Source organism: Chiloscyllium plagiosum, unplaced genomic scaffold (assembly GCF_037043375.1).
Source record: "Chiloscyllium plagiosum isolate Xiang-an unplaced genomic scaffold, Cpla_swu_hap1 HiC_scaffold_28, whole genome shotgun sequence".
NCBI lineage: Eukaryota > Metazoa > Chordata > Chondrichthyes > Orectolobiformes > Hemiscylliidae > Chiloscyllium > Chiloscyllium plagiosum.
In genome coordinates, this window is record NW_028270166.1 from 30,705,615 (window position 1) to 30,723,077 (window position 17,463).

The 17,463-nt window shown below is 44.3% G+C and overlaps 1 protein-coding gene across 7 annotated transcripts in view; it reads right to left on the reverse strand.

The window, feature by feature from the left end:
* LOC122565553 (ceramide synthase 2-like) overlaps nucleotides 1-17,463 on the reverse strand; it is a 68,869-nt gene that overhangs the window by 9,585 nt on the left and 41,821 nt on the right. For all 7 annotated transcript variants that reach the window (XM_087976237.1, XM_087976234.1, XM_087976233.1 and 4 more), the window contains 5 exons: nucleotides 15,706-15,823; nucleotides 11,401-11,519; nucleotides 5,463-5,520; nucleotides 3,230-3,280; nucleotides 2,004-2,096 (listed from right to left, as the gene is read on the reverse strand). In XM_087976237.1, the coding sequence (XP_087832363.1) occupies nucleotides 2,004-2,096; nucleotides 3,230-3,280; nucleotides 5,463-5,520; nucleotides 11,401-11,519; nucleotides 15,706-15,823 (439 nt within the window). The remainder of the gene's footprint in view (nucleotides 1-2,003; nucleotides 2,097-3,229; nucleotides 3,281-5,462; nucleotides 5,521-11,400; nucleotides 11,520-15,705; nucleotides 15,824-17,463) is intronic.

A 17,463-nucleotide genomic window follows, 5' to 3' on the forward strand; every position in this document is an offset into this window, starting at 1 on the left:
TCTAACAAAGACATTACCATTGCTGATATCCCCACTTTCAACCGCCATTCACCAGAAAGATTAGATTCCCTCCAGTGTGGAAACAGAACCCTCGGCCCACCAAGTCCACACCGACCCTCCGAAGAGTAACCCACCCAGACCCATTTCCTCTGACTAATCCACCTAACTATGGGCAATTTAACATGGCCAATTCACCTGGCTTGCACATCTTTGGACTGTGGGAGGGAACTGGAGCACCCGGAGGAAACCCACGCAGACACAGGGAGAATGTGCAAACTCCACACAGACAGTCGCCTGAGGTTGGAATCAAACCTGGGGCCCTGGCGCTGTGAGGCAGCAGTGCTAACCACTGAGCCCATGCCAGAGAAGTGAACTGGCGTAGCTATACAAATACAGTGACTACAGAAACAGGTCATCGGTTGGGTAATTAACTTGCCGTCTGACTTAAAATCCCTATCTGGGAGGCACAAATCAGGACTGTGATGGAATATTATTCTCTTGCCTGGTTGAGTGCAGTGCCAACAAAAGCAGCTTAACACCATCCAGGACAAAGCAGCCACTTGATTGGCACCCCAACTAACACTTCCATTCACTCCACTGCTGCCAGTAGTGTGCAAGATGCAGTGCAGCAACTCGGAGTTCCTTAGATAGCACCTTCCAAACAGCATCTCTACTACCTAGAAGAAGAGTAACAGATACATGGGAACACCACTGTCTGCAAGTTTCCTTTCAAGCTCCACACCATACGGTCTTGGAATGACTTTGCTGTTGTCACTGTCAGAGTCAAAATCCTAAAACTTCCCCCTTAACAGCAGTGTATATCTATACCAAGTTCAACTGTTGGCTTTGCAACAATTAAAGAGTATTGATGATAGCCACGATTTTGTTTAAGTTTCAGAAGCATATCTAGCTCAAATGTAAGAGCAAGTTACTGCAGATGCCAAAACCTGTAATGAAAACAAATAGTGATCACAGCAGACCAGGTAGCATCCATGGACAGCAAGCTAACTGAGTCAAGATTATGAGCTCTGAAGAGTCATCAAGATGCAGAACAATAGCTTCCTTGCTCTCCATGGATGCTGCCTGATCTGCTGTGATCCCCACCACTGTAGACTAGCCATAAACCCCGGATCAACAGCTCATCCACAGAAGTTGCCTTAAATATCTTGGACTGATTAGAATATTGGGATTTGAAGCCTCAATGAGATTTTGAACGTGAGATCAACTGCAATCTTAGAATGGTTGACTTCAGCAACACAGTCATTTGGACTGTGCAGTCAGTGGTAAAAAGGTGAAACTTTGTTCCAGTCACTGGCTCCATCCTGTGTGTAATCTGATGCTGAATTGGGATATTGATAGGTCACTTCATTCAATTGGCTTCCTCGGGGTTTTTGGTCTATAGAAACTAATCATGCCATGAAATTTCAAATATTCGCTTCCAAAAAAAAGGTTTTCACAAACCATAGTGACCATTTGCCACAAAAGCAACTCAAACGATTGGGATCTTACCCCCCTAGGTCGCATAAGAATCAAAACGTAGAGACAATGGAATGCTAAATAATTCTCTCTCAATCGCAGATCCTGTTCAAGCTCAGATTAAGTCTATGAGCAAAGACCATGCCTCCACCATTTCACATTTCCTCAAAGCTCACCAACCTGATGACCATCGCAGCAAGCTGATACTGGTAGATAGCACTTCTTTCAATACCCATAGTCTCGCCAACTGACATCGCATCCTGCATGACTAGATTTCTCCCTCTAAATTATTGGGAAGCAGCAGCTCTACCACAAACACTGCTTCCTCACCAATTTCCGCCAAGAGCCATGGACCAGGTGCTGGGGCTATGGGGAAACTCCTCCCCTGCTGTGCTCAGGCTGGTGAGTGAGGGACAGGTGTAGCACCATCTTTACCTCTGCCTTGGGGTATCTATTACATTAAGGTAGCTGTATAAATGTTAATACAATATTAATGTTGATTGGTAATAGCTCAGGAAATCACTTACTTTCCTCTTCACATCCCATGAGACTCTGAAGAGGAGGGACCAGTAGAAAGCCAGTTCTATCATGTAGTACCAGTATTGGGAGGGCAGCAACACCTGAAACAGAACAATAGCTTCACTTTTTATGCTTTCAGAAGTTAAGAAAACAGAAATCAAGATGACAGCAAGGGAAGCAGCACAAAGTATTCTTTAGAAATAGAATGCAAATGAGAAAACAAAACTAAAATACAAAACAATTGGACTTTATCCCCTGAAGGGGAAGAAAGTAATTAGAAAGCATTGACCAACTGGGATTGCCCTATGACTGAGCTGAGGGATGAGGCAGGAATTATGGGGTTTTCATGTTTTCTGTTTAATGGATTAGATGATAGATTGGAGAGCGCTAGAAACCATCCCAGCTTCTCCAAATTATTATGGCAGAAATAGTTACTGCGCAGCCTGTCAAATCCATGCTAGCCCTCCACTGCAGTAATCCAATCAATCCCATTCCCTCACTAGATGCCCATAAGTCTTAAGTTGGTTTGTGCCCAATTTCCTTTGGGATCATTGGCTCCCATCATGCTCCAAAAGCATTTCAAATCACAATCATCCATTGTCCTTCATTCACAGGATCCTCGCTTTCAAATAATTCCAGTTTCTCACAAACTTTTCTTGACCAATTTCAATCCCTCTTTCCAAAAAGAAGAGGCATTCTCCAGAGAGCACTCATTGCTTTAAATCAGGGTGAGTTGGAGTGAGCCAGACTGGGTGCCAGGTCATTTCCATAAAATGGAAAGTGGTTTGGGTTGTCACTACCAATAATTTTCTGACCATCTCACTAAGTGTTGTAGAATTATGGTGATCAAAACTAATGACCTGTACATTGTTTCTTTAAAAATCAGACCCATAACCATTCTAAACAGCCGCAATCACTTCAGAAACTTTCTCCAATCTTCACCACAACCCAACCTTTTAGAGTTAGGTGGTCACTTTTGTGACTCTGCAACACTTCTAAGGTTGAATCAGTCAGCGTATACATTGTACTCCAGAATCGAGATGCAATGTAATTAGCACAGCACACAGTGTAAACTCAACATCCACTAACTTACACAATATGGATCAACAATACCAACTGAACATGCTGAGAACATTGCCAGGGGATGGGCGGCCTATGAGAGGATGGGGGGCACCAATTTAATCATCACTCTTTGGGTTGAACAATTTGCTTTGGAAAAGCAGGCAGTACATACTTGCTGAGGGTATCCTTTCCAGCATTCCTTTTGATCCCAAAACCACGGTTTCTGTAACAAAAGACAACATTGCAATAATTGACTGCTAGATTGAACAGTTGGATGGAGGAAATGTTGATAAATGGATATGGTAAGTGGGCAATTGTGTACAATTAGAGCCAGTTTATTGGCCCGGGGCCAAAGAGTTACACACTTGAGTGAAATGACCCATTTCAGTGTTGAAAATTCTAGGAATTTCTACAATCCATTCTGGATGGCTCATCACAGCCACATCTTTTACTTTGACAGACACCTTCCTGCTCAATAACCTAACAAGTGAAGTTTAAGAACCTGTTACAGCCAACTGGGCTAATGCTGGAACCTTGAAGATTCCTTTCACAATATGGTGCTGCACATGATTATACTGGGGAAAAAACAACATACCCTCATCCTTTTGTCTGGTGTGTAGCTAATTTGTTCAACAAACCCAGAGGAAGACTTGTACTAGAATGTCAAATGTCACGATTTCATCTAGCATTCTTAAAAAGTCTTTGAGATCCGTGCAATAATTCAACAATACCTTTCTCCCCTTGAAAAACAGGAAACCTCTACTGAAAATGTAAATCAGCATATTATCTTTTACATGAAACAAATTGGCAGATGTACAACATAACAGGATCTATTTCTGATAGAATTATCGTGACATGGCTGTGTAGCTTCACACTGCAGTGTGCTCCCATTGTGGATGGATGCGTACCATGCATTATAAATATCTGGTGAAATACTTACAATAATATCATTTTTCATGACAGATGATTGAGTTGATCCCAGCTGCATGTAGCCAGAGTACAGAAACAGACCCATTGGTCCAACCAGGCCATGCGGACCATAATCTCAAACCAAACTGGTCCCACCTGCCTGTGGTTGGCCCATATCCCTCCAAACATTCCTTATTCATGTACCTATCCAAGTGTCTTTTAAACATTGTAACTGCAGTCATTGCCTCCTCTGGAAGCTCTTTCCAAGCATTAACTACTGTGTAAAAAAGGTTGCCCCTCATGTCCTTCTTCAAAATCTCTCCTCTCACCTTAAAAATATGCCCCTAGTATTGAAATCCCCTATCATAGGAGAAAGATACCTGCCACCCATCTTGTCTATGCGCTTCAAGATTTTCTAAACCTCTAAAGAAACCCTCGACCTCTTACACCCCAGAGAAAAAAGTCCCAGCCTATCCCTATAACTCAAACCTTCCATACCCAGCAACATCCCCTGGTAAATCTTTTCTGAATGTCCTCATTTGATAATGTTTCCTATAACAGGGCAACAAGAACTGGATATAGTACTCCAGAAGAGGCCTCACCAATATCCTGTACAGCCTCAGCATGACATCCCAACTCCTTTTCTCAAAAGGTCTAAACATTGAAGGCAAGCATATAAAATGCCTTAACTGTCCTGTTTTCACGTGTTTTGTTTCATTGTAGTACACCACCATGGTTTGTGACATCGTAATAAAATGGGCCAGACAGAATGCTATAGCATCTTTTCACAGACTCAAGTGGTCATTAACAGATAACAACCCTTGATGCTGCGTCAGAGTTCAACTGGAGATAACAGTCTGCATGCTCTTGTACCATGCTCTCCCTTCATTCAACAATGCGTGGTGTACATGAGGTTGACTGGTAAGAGTGTGAGGTGGAAAAAGTGGCAAAACCTTGGAGGAAAACATGTTTGAAGGCAGACAATACCAGCAGAGTTATATCCCATTCAACAAAATCACAAGCGGAGTGATTTTCTTAAAAAAAAATGAACACAAATTGGGAGGAGAAAAATCTATTAAAAATCAATGCATTCAAATCATCTGCCCTGCTCATGAAAGCCAACATGGTTAGCTTTATCCGAGCCTAATACAAAACATCTGTTATCGAGGAACTAAATTAGAACTTTGAACTGAATTACATACAGTAAAAACTATAGTAAAACGCAACATGATAAAATGCTTCAAGTTCCAAACGGTAGTACTAAAAGCCTGTCACTGACTTCTTGAACATTCTGCTTTGAAACATTCGGTGTTTTGCTGGGACACAGCTGACTGTTGTGCTCTGTCACACTACATAAATAACCAGAAGTCACCCTGGTCTCCATAGCAATTCTAGCACAAGGGGGTGCAAGGACAGAATTGGGAACTGCCTGCCAAGCCCTTTAAAGCTTGGGCCTCTCTCCAACAATGCTGCCAAACAGTAGGATTTATACTTACATCAAGGAGCACACAGAGACCAGCAACAAAAGCAAGCAGGTAAAACGCAAACCTCCAACTGCAACAGAGGAGAAACAATTAAGTGATTTCAGGCTGGGACTCAAGCACGAGACGCCAAGAGCAAAAGAAAAAGCCCATTTGCATGGGTGTTAAACTTTTACAAATAAACATTAAGCAGACAGTTTCACTGCCGATACTGCACAAGCCAAGGCAAATACAGTCCTTAGTCAAGAATGTGGGGTGCTAGAAAAGCATAGGTTAAGGTAGCATCCAAGGAGAATCACTACTTCGGGCATAGGCCCTTCATCAGGAATGAGGCTTGTGGGCCAGGGGAGGGGGGGGGGAAAAAGAAGAGAGATGGTGCGGGGAGAGAAAAGGGGGAGGAAGAAGAGGTAGCTGAGAATGCGATAGGTAGATGGTGAGGGAGAAGGTGATAGGTTGACAGGTCAGGAGGGCAGTGCAGAGTTGTAGGCTTAGAACTGGGATAATGTGGTGGTGGGGAGAAGAGAGGGGAGAAATGAGGAAACTGGTAAAATCCAGATTGATCCCGTATGCTTGCAGGGTCCCAAGGCAGAATATGAGGAGTTCTTCCTCCAGGCGTTGGGTGGTTAGGGTTTGGCAATGGAGGTGGCCCAGGACCTGCATGTCCTTGGAGTGGGAGGTGGAGTTGAAGTGCTCAGCCATGGGGCAGTGGGGTTGGTTGGTGCATATGTCCCAGAGATGCTCTGAAACAATCCGCAAGTAGACATACTGTCTCCCCACTGTAGAGACGACCACATTGGGTACAACAGATCCAATAGATGACATTGGTGGAAGTACAGGTACATCTGTCAGAAGTGGAAGGATACTTTGGGGCCTAGGCTGGAGGTGAGGGGAATGGTGCGAGAGCAGGTTTTGCACTTCCTGTGATGGCAGGGCAAGGTGCCAGGAGTGGAGTGTGGGCTGGGGGCGGGGGGGGGGAGACATGGATCTAACGAGGCAGAGGGAATGGTCTCTCTGGAATACCGAGAGGTGGGGAGGGAAAAATAAATATATCTGGTGGTGGGGTCAGTTTGTAGATGGCGGAGGATGATGTGATGTATCTGGGAGGTTGGTGGGGTGGAAGGTGAGGACCAGGGGGTTGTGTCGGGAGGGTGGGGTTCAAGGGCGGAGGTGCGGGAAGTGGAGGAGGTACGCTGGAGGGCAACGGTCAACCGTGTGGAAAGGGAAATTGTAATCTTGGAAGGCAGCCATCTAGCATTTTCTAAGGTGGAATTGGTCAAATATAGTCACTAACTTGATGGGGCAAATCTGAACTCACAGGATGTAATACAGAGACTGAATTTGATTTCTTCCCCCACTTGCATCTCCATGTCACTGAAAACATATCATAAAATCACTGACAATTCTCTCCCCCCCCACCCTCCCCCAGACCCTTTTATATCCTTGCCAACTTTGCGCCCAATCCTTAAGAATGGAGGTCACAGATTGTCAATCTTCCCATGAAAACTATTTCCATTATCCTTCTAGATTCATTTACTTGTCAAATGGATATGGCAAGAGGTATTACTAAAAGATAGTGACACATGTGGAGGTTTGAGGAGGAGTGGCAGACAGAGATCACAAAGGGTGGAAAACTGGGATTGTGGTAGCATTGGGAGTTGTCCTGAGACCTGGTAGTTTTGCAGGGGGTTGGTGTGGGGAATGAACCTGGATATACAGCCAACAGGACAACAACAGATTGGGTAAACAGAGCACTGGAAGAGGTTGTTGAAACTAGTCATTGTAATTTAATAGGAGAGATAAATACACCTTGGGAGAAACAGCAAGGAGTGCAATTCAGTGGGAAGAAAAGAGAGGAGTAAACAGAAAATCAAATGATCAAATACAACATTCAAGTGCTCAAATAAGACCATAAGACCGTAAGACCATAAGACATAGGAGGGGAAGTAAGGCCATTCGGCCCATCGAGTCCACTCCGCCATTCAATCATGGCTGATGGGCATTTCAACTCCACTTACCCGCATTCTCCCCGTAGCCCTTAATTCCTTGTGACATCAAGAATTTATCAATCTCTGCCTTGAAGACATTTAGCGTCCCGGCCTCCAAAATAAATAAAGACTTGCAGAAAAAATTTTCCAGGTTTTATGAACAAAAAAATTGAACAAAACTGTACATTAAAACTTCAGACAAGGAAATGGTTAAGGGGCAGATTGTATTGTGGAAAGATTTTTATGGCCTTATTAACAGTGAAAATTAAACCAACATTCATTCACTGGGATACCAGGAGGTAGGAATTTAATCACGAGATAAGATAAGATACCAGGACTGTCAACTGGAGGTGAAGGAGTTTCATTAGAACTTGTGTAATGTTAAGAGGCGGCTGGCTCAAGCTAAACAGGAGAATAAAATCCACTCATTGTAGAAATCGAGGGTTAGTTGAGCTGAAATTTCCCAAATTCCCCCAAGAGGCTTTGGACCCAAGTGAGGTGCCTGGAAATTGCAAAGATATCGTATTCTCTGAAACAAATTTGTTTTACTTAGCAGTGGCAAGTCGTCAAATGCAAAAAATTGACAATGGATTGAAGTTTATCAGGTGGCACACAGACTCCCTCCCTCCTTTTATTGCTCTTTGGATGCTGCCTGAACTGCGTGCTCTTCCAGCCCCACTAATCCAGAATCTGCAGTCATTGTTTTTACCTCCCTCCCTCCTTGGTGAGGCAGCAAGGCTGGCTTCACAACACAAAAGGCAATATGCAATATGTTTGCATCTTTTATTCATCCACTGAGAATACCCAGCAATGTCCAGGTCTATGATGGGAAGGTGCTTGGGTGGACAAAGTTAAAATCACAACACCATGTTATAGTCTAACCAGTTTATTTGGAAGTACTAGCTCTCAGAGCATTGCTCCTTCGTCAGGTAACTATCTGTCGAAGGAGCAACACTCTGAAAAGTAGTACTTCCAAAGTGGGTGGCACAGTGGTTAGCACTGCTGCCTCTCAGCGCCAGAGACCCAGGTTCAATTCCCACATCAATCGACTGTGTGGAGTTTGCACATTCTCCCCGTGTCTGTGTGGGTTTCCTCCGTGTGCTCCGGTTTCCTTCCACAATCCAAAAGTATGCAAGTTAGGTGAATTGGCCATGCTAAACTGCCCGTGTTAGGTGAAGGGGTAAATGTAGGGGTATGGGTCTGGGTGGGTTGTGCTTCGGAGGGTCGGTGTGGACTTGTTGGGCCAAAGGGCCTGTTTCCACACTAAGTAGTCTAGTCTAATCTAATCTAAACATGTTGGACTATAACCTGGTGGTTGAGATTTTTAACCAAGTCTATCTAAGCACAAAGCATCCCAGTGCAGCCACTTCACAGCAAAGCCAAAACAGTTCCTGCAAATGAAGCACTTGCTGCAAAAGGAAGCTGCTGGCCCCTTGAACAGCAATTACTGCCAAGGCAACCAGTCATCGTACCCAGAGTCTGCCTTGCACAGACTTCCCAAAAATAGAACCTGGTCATCATCCTCAATTTGGAGGAATCGGCTGGACTTTAAAAATAAAAATTGGCTGCCTCTGGCTACAATTCCCCCTAATACCAAGGTCCTACAGGGCTTAGCTTCATGGTCAGCTAGTATCCCCAGGATCCTGCTCAGGATAGCCCTTCCCCCCCCCCCCCCCAAGATTAGATTCCCTACAGTGTGAAACAGGCCATTTGGCCCAACAAGTCCACACTGACCCTCCAAAGAGTAACCCAGCTAGACCCATTTCCCCCTGATTAATGCACCTAATACTACAGGCAATTTAGCATGGCCAATCCACCTGACTTGCACATCTTTGGACTGTGGGAGGATACTGGAGCACCCGGAGGAAACCCACGCAGACACAGGGAGAATGTATGGATTTTGCACAGTCACCAGAGGGTGGAATTGAACCCGGGTCCCTGGCGCTGTGAGGCTGCAGTGCTAACCACTGAGCCACTGTATCACCCTTCCGTCAGGTCATCCAGATACTGGCACATTTTTCAGCATTGGCATCACCAATCTATGATGAGGAGGTGCCAGTAATGGACTGGGGGAGACATGGTCAGTCACATGACATTAGGCTTCGTCAGGTGATGAAGGAGCAGTGCTCCGAAAGCTTGATTTAAAATAAACCTGTTGGACCCTAACCTGGTGTTGAGACTTCTGCATCTGTGATGGTCAGTGATCGGGTGCCAGAATCCTTGAGGAGACAACAGGCTGAGGTCAAATATAGCATCTTGTTACTGTGGTTGCATGGATTTTCAGGTTACAACCACCAGGATGGAAATCTACAATTTTCTTACCCCTTTGTGACTTAAATCATACAATCCAGTTGGAAGAAATTCCCATCATGAAATATTCGGAGGAACTCTCTCCAATAATAGGAGCTTTTCACTTTACATATGGCCCAGTTTAAAGAATGTGAAGCAGAATAAGGAACAGTATGACATTGAGAAACATTAATTTTAGGATCAGTTTATAGACAGTCACTCCCAAGGGCCTGCCACTCCCCACTCAGGTCCCCCTCCCATATTGCTGCTGCCTTTCCATGCTCAGCTTCCCCGCACCCTCCACTTAACACAGCAACCCTGTTCAGAATGCTCCCCACCTTGGCAGCATCCATCACCTAAGACTGTACACACATCATCCCTTCCTCCACTGTCCTATCCAATCAGCACTCCTTGCCCCTCATGCACACCTCTGCAACCTACCATTCTCTGGTGACCCTAGCCATCCTACTTTTCTCAGCCAATAACCCTCTTCCCATTTATCCTGTGCCCACTCCACCAGCCAACCCCACTCCCTCACTAATTCTGCTTCATTTCTATTCCTGTTTCCATCATGCTCTCACCCCTACAGTCCCCACACCCACTCTTCACACAGCCCAGGAGCTGACCGTCCTCATGACCCTGCTCACCCCACACCCACATGTCATGGCGTCAGATTTCCTCTGCTTGTCTGTTGCATATAGCATTACATCTGCAAGCTTTCTCAGAAGTATCCCCCTAGTATTCCCCAGGGAAAGCAGACCTCCCATTCAACACTTACACCCCCGTGGAGCCACAACACCCCCCCCCCCCACCCCAAAAAAGGGGTATGAAACAGAAATCAATGATAAAGGCCTGAGAGATTACACTGAAGAGACCAAATTAGAGCAAACTCCTACAGAACACATTGTTCATATTGCTCATTTAATCTTGCTCTGTAAAAACACATTAAAATGTAATCATCCATTTGAACTAGGCATTCTAATAGAGGATACAGTCCTTCCCTTGTTTCTCAATCCAATCCTCCACTGCGAGGAAATGCTGGAAACGTCTCTTCTTTCTACAATGGGAGTCAAATCTTGGAATAAATCTATCAAGATTCCAAAAACACATATATACAACTTGGATTGATTGCTGCCAGACAAGTTCTTGGGTACAGCGTATTTTGAATAGATCCATTCCATCAAATGAGAAGTTTTGGGGAAGTCTGGTCAAGATCTACCTGAGCCAGAGAGCGGTCAGGGGTGATCTCAACTCAGCATCTGATGGCTGAAGGGTTTCAGCAGTAGTGGTGGAGGCAGGGATGGAGATGAGCAATCCCGTAGCATTGGGAGATAGGATCACTGCCTTCCCTCCACGAGCGACAAGTCAAATTCTAACCACTAACTCTGAACACAGAGGAAACTGGATATAGTCAGTCACATAGCTTGGTCTCTTATCAGGCAACGTACTCCCAGAGATGGTGCATTTAGCCCAAGTGACCACCTCCTTCCTAACTGTGTTTGAGAATTACTCTGAAATGTGCAGAAAGATATGCATCCAGGCAAAGGAAAGGGAGCACTCCCACTCCGGAATGATTACAGATCTGTTATTCAAAGCTGATGTATCTGAGCCATGTCTATGTCTGATATTCGGACAAATCTATTGCCACTCGGTTTAAACTGTCTCAACGTCATTCTCACCTGGCTTCACAGAATTTCTGAGAGATGCTGGGTCGGTCCTGATTTCTTCGGTGCCGAAACCAAACCTTTAACTCCTGGACAGAGAGGTCACACTGCTTGGAAAGGGCAAGGAGTTCATTCTATCATAAACAGAATAAAACACACTGATTAACCTTGCTGCATGACCACAGGCTGTACAGGTAAGCAGTTACTACTCTGCACTGCCATGTGGCTTCAGACAGATAACGTGGCCACTCGGAACAAACTGGAACTTAGTTTCTTTGCCCCTCATTTTCATCACCATCGGGTGGGAAAGCAAAGTTCAGAAATGCATTCACGTGTGTTGACAGACAGCGTAGGAGTGTTCTTGTGTTGGGTAACCATTTTTCCAACGGGATGTGGCATGCTAACTCAAACATCAAGGGTGATCTCACAAATTAACTTAAAGTGCCAAGGGGGGTCCTGTGGTGCATTGGTGTCCCTACCTCTAGACCAGGAGGTCTGTGTTCAAGTCTCATCTGCTCCAAAGTTGCAGAACAACATCTCTAAACAGGTCGATTTAAAATACCTATACAGACCTGACTGTTTGATGGTTCAGGAAGAGCTGTGTTTCTCTAATGAAGGACAAATTAAAATTACTACTACTCCCAAATTCACTACAAATCTTTTCTGATAAAGCAAAAACAAATTGCTAAAGAACCTCAGGTCTGGCAGCACAAGAGAAGCAAGCAGAGTTCTGCTAAGTTCTGTAGAGGAATCAGAGATTTGACACAGAAACAGACCCTTCGGTCCAACTTGTCTATGCCAACCAGAATAAATCTAGTCCCACTTGCAGCATTTGACCCATATCCCTCTATACGCTTCCTTCTCATGTACCCATCCAGATACCTTTTAAATGTCTAAGTGTACCACATCCTCTGGCAGCTCATTCCATACATGCACCACTCTCAGAAAAGACTGCTCCTTGGGTCCCTTTTAAATCTTTCCCCACTCACTTTAAACCTACACCCTCTAGTTCTGGACTCTCCCACACCAGGGAATTTACTCTAACCATGCCCCTCATGATTGTATAAACCTCTATAAGGTCACCCCTCAGCCTCTGATGCTCCAGGGAAAACAGACCCAGCCTATTCAGCCTCTTCCTGTAGCTCAAATCCTCCAACCCTGGCAACATCCTTGTAAATCTTTTCTAAACCCTTTCAAGTTTCACAACATTCTTCCTGCAGCAGAGGGGGCCAGAACTGCATCCATATTCCAAAAGTGGCCGAACCAATGCACTGTACAGCTGCAACATGACCTCCTAACCCCTATACTCAATGCACTGACCAAAGGCAAGCATACCAAATGCCTTCTCAATTTGTCTATCTACTTGCAACTCCACTTTCAAGGAACTATGAACCTGCACTCCAAGGTCTCTTCATTCAGCAAGATTCCCAAGGAGGCAAAAGTGAGGACTGCAGATGCTGGAGATCAGAGTTTAGATTAGAATGGTGCTGGAAAAGCACAGGTCAGGCACATTCTTGGATGCTGCCTGACCTGCTGTGCTTTTCCAGCACCACTAAATCTGGACAACATCCCCAAGGACCTTACTATTTCATTTACAAGTCTGTCCTGATTTGCCTTTCCAACATGCAGCACATCATTTATCAAAATTAAACTCCATCTGCCGCTACTCAACCCATTGGCTGACCTGTTGTAGTGAGATAACCTTCACCTCCAATTTTGGCATCATCTGCAAACTTACTAACAATGTTCACATTCAAATCATTTACATAAAAATGAAAAGTAGTGGACCCACTGATTCTTGTGGCATACCACAGATCACAGGCCTCGAGTCTGAAAAGCAACCCTCCATCGCCCTGTCTGCCTTTCAGCCAGTTCTGTATCCAAATGGCTAGTTCTCCTTGCATTCGGTGTGATCTAACCTTGCTAGCCAGTCTACCATGAGGAACCTTGTTGAACACCTTACTGAAATCCAATAGTTCACATCCACCACTCTGCCCTCAATCCTCTTTTTTCACTTAAAAAACAAACCAGGTTAGTGAGACATTTTCTACACACACAGCAGTGTTGACTATCCTTAATCAGTCCTTGCCTTTCCAAATACATTTGAATCCTTTCCCTCAGGATTTCCTCCAACAACTTGCCCACCACAGATGTCAGACTCACCAGTGTACAGTTCCCTGGCTTTTCCTTACCACCTTTCTTAAATAGTGGCACCATATTAACTAACCTTCAAGTCTTCTGGTACTTCACCTGTGACTATCCATGATCCAAATATCTCAACAAGATACCCAGCAATCACATCCCTAGCTTCCCACCGGGTTCTAGGGTACATCTGATCAGGTTCTGGGGATTTATCCACCTTTACCCATTTCAAGACCTCCAGCAGTTCCTCCTCTGTAATGGAGATTTTTCAAGATGTCCCCATTTATTTCCCACATGCTCCATTTTCCATGTGCTTCTCCACAGTAAACACCGATGCAACATACTCATTTAATATCTTCCATTCCACACACAAACGATGTTGCTGATCTTTCAGGCCCCATTCTCTCCCTTGTCCTTAATTAGTTCGTAGGCTCCCTTTGGATTCTCCTTAGCACAAAGCTAGCTCACATCCCCTTTTTGCCTTCCTGATTTCCCTCAAGTATACACTTATAGTCTAGGGAATCACTCGATTTTTGTCTGTATCTGACAAATGCTTCCTTATTCTTGACCAAAACCTCAATTTCTCTCGTCATCCAGCATTCCTTCCACCTATTAGCCCTGCCCCAGCAGGAGGGCCACTGGGCTCAAAACATTAACCCCACTTTCTTTGCATGGATGCTGCCAAACCTGAACTTCACCTGCCATTTCAGTTCTTATTTCAGATCTCCAGCACTTGCAGTTCTTGATTTTATTTTATTTTATTTTAGTGCTGTTTTCCTCAAAAAAAGCTTTTATTCCTTTGCTATTTCTACTCCCGATTTGTTAATCTGACTCCAAGTGGCTCTGGGAGATGTGTCTCATCCTGAAGAACATTCAGATCCTCAGTAGGGCCACTCTGGCACACAGCCAAAAGTTGAATAAATATTTGTTTGAGGTCATCACAAGATCGACAGCTAGAGGCAAGCAGGAACTTCTAGCAATTATTCCTTTGTAGGGAGCACTGAGCTGCAACACTACGTTAAGAGCTGCCTATATTGGAATTCCAACACCCCAGGGATCCAATACCAATCCTGGGCCCAGAGAGCATGACATCTGGCAATTCGTTAACAAAAATAGATCGGTTCAAAAGCAGACAAGACCACAAAAGTCAAAGCCATTCAGATACTGCACAACACAGGTGGCAAAATGCCAGACTTAAATACTCTCCCTCTTCTGTACAGTTGAGTCTCCAGTTGGATCAGGTTACTAGCCAGGGACACAGGTGAATAATTTAGCAAACAGAGCTCGGCTTTGAAATCGCCCCCAGTCAGACACGGTGACAAGTGCTAAATAGTAGAAGCCACTCAAGTACAGCAGCCATACGGTCAACGCTTCTGCTGCTCTAAGCAAAACATTGCAACAAACACACCTCTCGATGCACCTTCTATACATTTTCCACAAAAGAAACTTACCAAGAGGCTATTTGCAGCCTATTTACTCGAGTCAATGAGCACTCAGGCCTGTACAGTACGAATGGATTTCTTAGTTGTATTGTTAGATCCTTTTTGAGAGCCATGCATCCATGGTGCCATTTTTGCTCAAATGGTCCATGTTGCCAGAATGCTGACAAAGTCCCTGAACTCAAAATATTAACTACTTTTCTAGATGCTACAGGACCAGAATTTCTCTAGCGCTTTCTATCCTTGCATGTTCCCTGATGTTTCTCAGTTCCCCCAGTGGTCTGCCTTACAGCAGCATTGCTGTGCTCCGAAGTCTCCTGCTTCCCACATTACAGGAGGAATGTGGCCTTTCAGAGCTCAGGGTCAATGTCACTGCCTTACATTTGGTTTTCTTCAAAAACAGAAATATTGCACAAGGCAGATATTGTACTAACAGCTTATTTTTCTTCTTTATAGTCAGTCTTCTGGATAGTAAAACAAAAACATTTCTACTTTTGAGAGATGGAGATTCCAAGTAACATCTAAGAGCCCACAATGATATCAGAGGTAACCATTTTCCTCTGTCTACTAATCCATTTGTCATTAATCAGGGTACACATCCCTATTCTGGTTATCTGATATAAAAACTGTTCTTTGCTTTGAAGATTTTTGGAAGTGTAGAATAGAGAATTGCTTCGTCAAACTGCAAGCCCTTCCCAACCCAGTGCCCAGGTTAGAATGAATAAAAAAACTTGCCCACCTCTTTCGGACATGTGCTCTGTGACGTGTACACCTTCTCCAAGGTTGGCTTAGGAGAGGCTTTCCTTCTGGGTTTCTCCTTCACACCCATCTGCTTGCTCAGAGGCAAAGCAATCAACCTGGATGTGGCAAAAGGTGAGACTTATCAATGCAATAGCTTCAGTTACTAACAGTTTAGCAGATATCCACAGCAGAATGCAGGGTCACTTGTGTTGGAACAATAGAAAGTGCCTCACAATAGAAGAGCAATGAACATAAGAGCAGGAGTAGGCCAATGAGATCACATTTCAACATTCAGTAGGACCATGGCTGCTGTCCTACCTTAGCTTAACCATCCCACAATATCTCCATTTCCTAAACCTTCAAAAATTTATTCATCCCAAACTTACCATTTAATGACTGTGTCTTGCGATGGAGAATTGATAAAAGATTCACAGTCCTTTGAGTGAGGATATTCTTTATCTTAACTCTAAAATGGCCAATTGCTTATTTTAGAATGAAATGCCTAGTTCCAGATTCTCCAACCAAGGAGAACATCCTCCCAGTGTCTATCCTGTCCAACAGCTTTGGCAGTGAGTACGCATCAAAAATAAAGCTGCATTTTCTGTAAAGCACTGCAAGGTGTTGAGGGGTTGTGGTAAGTGCCATATGAATGCAGTCTTTTCTGGTCTCCCTCCCATTGGAAGGATGTTGTGAAACTTGAGAAGGCTCAAAATATTTGCAAGCGTTGGAAGGCTTGAGCTATAGGGAGAGGCTGAAAAGGCTGGGGCTGTTTTTTCTGGAGCTTCAGAGGCTGAGGGGTGACCTTATAGAGGTTTATAAAATCATGAGGTGCATGGATAGGGTAAATAGACAAGGTCTCTTCCCTAGGGCGGGGGAGTTCATAACCAGAGGGCATAAGTTTAAGGTGAGAGGGGAAAGATTTAAAAGGGACCCAAGGGGCACCTTTGTCATGCAGAGAACGATGTGTGTATGGAATGAGCTGCCCGAGGAAGTGGTGGAAGCTGGTACAATTACATCATTTAAAAGGCATCTGGATGGGCGTATGAATAGGAAAGGTTGACGGACACGGGCCAAATGATGGGCCTAGATTAAGTTAGGATATCTGGTCAACATGGACAAGTTAGACTGAAGGGTCTGTTTTCATGCTGTACAGCTCTATGACTGACTCTAAACTCAGCTACCACAGAGCTGACTGTGATACAGATCATTCCCTGGTGTGCAGTGTTGGGATGCAATCCTGGAATTATTTTTCATTCTATCCAGAAATGACATCCTCAATGTCAGCTGTCCTGATAACCCAGATTAAAGTCAATAGTTCCTCAGCTCCATTGAACAAGAGCTCAGTGTCTGATGTTTCAATAAATCACCTTTCATTCTAACTTCGAATAAATTATAGGCAAACTCTCTACTTGAAGAATCTACAGAACTTTGGTTCGTTCCTTCAAGACTAGGGAAGCATGCATTGCCAGAGGGATGTAAAATACACCGTACTCTAGGTTTGAGGGGTTACCAGACAGTGTTAACTGATTTCTCTCCATAGATGCTACTGGACCTGCTGAGCTTTTCCAGCAACTTCTGCTTTTTGTTCCTGCTGTTGTGCGCTCTAGGTCTGATCAGTCCTGCACAACTGAGGCAAGATTTCTTTTACTCATACTCCAATCCCTTGGTTAAAGTAGTTATAAATCATTTGCTTTCCTAATTGTTCACTGTACCTGAAGTTAGCTTACTGAGTTGTGCACAGGGACACCCAGATCCT